Source organism: Cyprinodon variegatus, unplaced genomic scaffold, assembly GCF_000732505.1.
Source record: "Cyprinodon variegatus isolate N-32 unplaced genomic scaffold, C_variegatus-1.0 Scaffold24, whole genome shotgun sequence".
Classification (NCBI taxonomy): domain Eukaryota; kingdom Metazoa; phylum Chordata; class Actinopteri; order Cyprinodontiformes; family Cyprinodontidae; genus Cyprinodon; species Cyprinodon variegatus.
Window position 1 is genome coordinate 928286 of NW_015150477.1, and position 5052 is coordinate 933337.

The 5052-nt window shown below is 37.2% G+C and overlaps 1 protein-coding gene across 3 annotated transcripts in view; it reads right to left on the minus strand.

Annotated features, from left to right (window-relative positions):
- Positions 1-4830, minus strand: part of LOC107096735 (myosin-binding protein C, fast-type-like) — a 106904-nt gene extending 102074 nt beyond the window's left edge. For all 3 annotated transcript variants that reach the window (XM_015393535.1, XM_015393525.1, XM_015393516.1), the window contains exon 1: positions 4666-4830. In XM_015393535.1, the coding sequence (XP_015249021.1) occupies positions 4666-4687 (22 nt within the window). In that variant the 5' untranslated portion in view covers positions 4688-4830. The remainder of the gene's footprint in view (positions 1-4665) is intronic.
- Between the last annotated feature and the right edge of the window lie 222 nt (positions 4831-5052).

The window sequence follows — 5052 nt, forward strand, 5'->3', positions numbered from 1 at the left end:
TTAAAGACTTGCTATTAGGCTTAGGTTTAGCCATGGACTTACACCTTCTTCCTGCAAAACAGCTTCATTTTAACAGTAGAATGTTTTGTTTAGATTTTTAAAAATATCTACAATTGAACCGTCTAAAAATCTGATTAGTTTTGAAAGAAAAAGGAAAAAGCAGCCTAGATGTAAAAATGCAATCGGTGTTATTGTTTTGGTGTCAGCCTGTCGTGACTCTGTGTCCAAAAAAAGGTTTGGTTCCTCCCTTAAGTATGTTTGAGACGTTGCTTTCATAGATCCTCTAGTTTAGAAGCATACAATTAGAGCTTTTCTTAACAAAAAACAAAACAAATATATTTTATACTTAAATGGAGAGTTTCGAACTATCAAAAATGTATTTTTCAGGATGTTAGCGTTGAAAACTTAGTTGGCAGATTTTCCAGATTCAACATAAAAAAATTTAGCTGGTGTTTTATTATTCTTAAACAGAGGTGTGCTTCTTCTTTAGTGGTTAGTCAGTAAGTAATGAGGCCACAGTGACTTGTGATTGTGCACCAGCGAGGACAGTAGCTTTCATTTGTCCATGCAGCTTCACTTAGACTGAGATACAGTAATGACAGACAAATGAGTTTGCTGTCTGAAAAAGCAACCAGCAGTTATGTTAAGGGATCTGGTTTCCAGAGATCTATTTATGATCATCCAGAATATTCTGACCATTTCTAACGTTGACCATAACTATAACCACAGCCTTGGGTTGTACAGATACACTGGGTATAAAAGCATTAAGCTTAATGCTTTCTGGGTCAAAATAAAAATTAGGTTACAAATATTGCAAAATATCTGCAAGGAAACAGGTGCCCTGCTTTTAATAATGTCCATCTCTTTATTTGTTTTTAAGTGATTAAAGACTGAATCCTCTATTAGGTCAGACAACCTTGAAGTGTAGAAGCATTTTATTGCTTTTACCTAGATTTCTATACCTGTCGCCCTATTGCTTAGAGGCTGGAACAACCAACCCTTGAAGAAACAGGTGATTGTTCTGGGTTATATTTATCCTATTCATCATTTCTTGCATTACAGGCATTTAAGATGAGTATTTATCAGGAATGATGGCTCTTCTGCCAAACTTGTAGAGACTGTGATGCAGCTTGTATGTGAATATATCTATAAATATCAACTTACACCCATGCAGCTCCATATGATTACACCTCCACCTCCATGCTCATCGTGTCCAGATTGTGCACATTGTTCCCTATTAGTGGAGTCATTTCTTAATATGATCTCCCTTTGTCTGGTCTAATTGTGTTTAGTTTATTTTTCCACGTAAGAAGAAACGGGAGTCACACCTTAAGGCTGATGTAGACCAGTTAAAACACAGAATTTATTTTACACTGTTTAATATGGACTTCTAATTTAATTTCAATGGAATAAAAATCCTAACAATAGCAGCATAGCTATACTTTTGAGCTAACCCATTGTAAAATTTAGACAGATCTAAAAAGATTTAATGGTCTCAGTTTTTTATTTAATGAAAGGCTAATATAGGGCTAATTCTTCATTAAAACTCAGCATAATTTTTTTTGTCATTAAATGTTAATTACTACCCTAGATTTGGGAAAAGACTGACGCATTGGCGTGATTTTTGTCTAAGATATATGTTTTATTGCTGATTATAGTGGGAGGAATGCTATACATGCATGTATATTTTTAAAAATAACAAGACTGTAAATCCATTATGCTACATTTTCTTTTTATTCCAGCATATAAACATAATCAAGATTGTGACAACAGGTAAACAAGTCCCTGTCAACCCTGAAATCATTACTAATAGACCACTGCTGCTCAGCTATAATTTACACATTTTTCAATCAAGTATTATATAATGATAAAATTTGGTATATAACGCATAAACGACTCATTTTTGCACCACATTTACAGAAAAACAACTATCAGAAACGCAGAGAAAAAAATTGCCCTTTAATCCAGGGCTCTGACGGCTTGAGCAGGGAGTTAACAGGCAGACCCCCTTAGCTTACAAATATTAACTACAGATGGAGTTTTGAAGTTGATAGCTGCTATGTGGGCATACATAAAATGTTTTATGTGACAGCTGGGTACAGAAAGGGAAACCCACACGAGATTATCGCTGCTGATAAAGCAGAATTTAGCCTTTTTTTCTGAACACTGCAGGAATTTTTTGATTTAGAATTGAAGCTGAAGTCACAACAGTCATTTAGCTTTTTGGTGGATTAGAAACAGGATCCCTGGGTCAAGTGGAAGCTTGCTAGGACTGCAATCGGCTCCTTTCAGACATTTCTCCCGATTCCCTTCATTTCACTGGAATACTTACCGTATAAATCTTAACATCTATGAACTCCATTATGAGTTAAGGACTTTGCATCATTACTTTTGTCTTGCCTTCCTGTTGCGCTAAGCATTGATGGCCATGGTTACTATTGATTTCATAGTGCCACCTGCAACACTTGATGCTTAACTGCTTTTGTCAGCTAAGGTAATGTGATTCACATGTTTCCTTTAAAGAATAAACTGATGCTGGCTGTTTGATGAGTTTCTTCTCCCCTTTCTCTTTTCCTTTAATAGTCCAGCTGAGTCAAACCAAGCACCCTCTCCCTCCTCTTACAGAGTCATCATCTCCTACAGTATATGGATCCACGGTCCCACAGCTTACATCCTCGCACTTGGGAACTATTCTTATTGCTGTTTATTAGCAGGCGTTCTCCTTGGGGTTTCGATTAGCTTTCACTGCAGAGAGCAAGACGCCGCTGGAAGTGCCACATGAGCCGTGACCAGCTGATCGACAGGGGCAGAGGGGACTTTCGCAGCTAAAAGGGTGTGATCAAGTTCAAGACAGGGGTAGAAATTTGTGGACGGGTGGATAGGTGGGAAGGAGAGGAGCTTGATAATGTGGTGTTAGGAATACGATATGAATGATGTAAGGATGTCGGATTGGAGACTCATTGGTAGGATATAATAAAATGAAGGGATGAAATTACTGCATGATATGGGAATAGGCTTAAGGTCTCTGCAGAGGAGACATATCAAATCAACACATTTTATCACGCAGTAACGCTTATTTTCATCTCTAAACATGGACTTTATACGGTCAAGAATACAATTACTTTGAATCGTCTCAGCTTTGTTATCACAGATTAAAGCATTTCTTACATAACAACAATGAGACGATAGACATCACACACATGGATACCAGCAGACAGAGAGCAACCAGGGTCAGACGGATAAGATGACCGATGTGCAGAGACATGATGCAGCGCAGTCACACCTGACATGGCAGAGGCCACACTGACAAATCATCACTCTGCTTAAATGTGCCGCCTCCTGCTGACCTCCGTGCCCTCGTCTTTGCCCATTTATACTCCCATTCACTGTCAGCTGCAGAGCAGAATCCCGCCGACTGATAAGAACATCTCAGCCCGTCTACAGCTGAATGCTGTGAACGTTGTCTTGTGGTTGGTTTGTGTTTCACTGCTGAGGTTATTGGTTAAGCCGCAGTTTTGGTAAGATGATACATTCCTGGAATAAACTTTGCAGTTAATAGAGTTATCTGAGAGCTTATTATTAATGCTGATGAAATGCCATCTGCTAAATGTTTATCTGGGTTATCTATTCTGTACTTTGAGTGAAAGACTGATTTGTTAATTTGTTTGTTCTCTTTACCTCACCTGCGTGTTTTAGATCATTAATAAACATTAAAAACAGAAAAAATGCATTTAATAAGTATAAAAAAGACATTTTCAAATTTTTCAGTTGTAGTATTTTTTCCAGCCAAACAAACCGGGCCCAACCGAAAAAAAGAAACCCCCCTTTTTTTTTTTTATTAACAGCAATTTAATTTCAGCTAAACTTATTATAAAAACATACTTAAATAGAACTGATTGGACAACTTAAAGTAGGCAAGAAAATCCCAGAAAATAAATAATACTTCAATGATTATGCGTACAAACCCTCCAGTTTGTTTGAAAAATGTGGAAAACAATAGTGGGTCAAAACTCCTCTTATAATCAATCATTGACTCTGGTTAAAACTTTATATATTTGAGCCTGTAAAGGTTTGGAGATGTGTTCAAACCAACTTAATATTTCTATGCTTTTCATTTGTGTTTTATTCTATTACTTTCTAGTACTTATTGAGCTTGAACTCCAGGAGATGATTGCCTCCTATTCTTCTCAAACTACATCTTTTTCCTAATAAAAAAAACTACAAACTTCCTTACAATCTTTACCTGATATTAAAATTCTATCCACTAAACACATTTTAAGACAATTTACCAGCTTTTAGAACCACAATGATGAATTTAAGAAAACAAACCAAATTTATTCCTGAAAAAAAATATTTGCAATTTAAACAAAGATTAAAATAACATGTATGTTTTTGTTGTAATGTAATTAAGATATATTTGCTCTAAATCATGTTATGAATAAATTCAAATAGAAAATAAAATATCTTGCATGATAAAATAAGCGAAATATGCCTATAATCATTAAGGTTTACCCTATTCAGCCTTTTTTTGTAGAAAATAACTTCATTTATAACTAGAAGCCTGAATGTTCTTTATCACAGTGCAAACAGCTTATTTTATTCACCATTCATTAAGTTCTGGTTTCATACATTCACCTGATGATCTCGTTGCATGGGCCATCTTACCTGGCTTCTTTGGCTCTGGCATGTCTCTCTCTGTTCAACAGGAATCCTCTGAAGGTGCCTTCCTTCTTGCTTCCCAGTGGAACTGCTGGTGCGTCTCAACATCCCATCCTTTTATGAGCTTGCTCCCCTCGCCACCACCGCCGCCATCCACCCCCTGGGTGGAACAAGACAGCAGGAGATCGACAGAATGGCTGTCACTTGAAACCTTGGCAGGAGCTGTGAGGCTTAAGGAGGACGGAGGAAGACGCCACGAGGGGAGAAAGTGGTTCGGCGCCATAAAGAAGAGTCCATCCCAGAGGAAAAACCTGCCACATGATTACCTGATTAGGTCCTTGAGGCAGACCATTAATAAACTAACAGATACTTCTCATCTCCTGACAGTTTGAC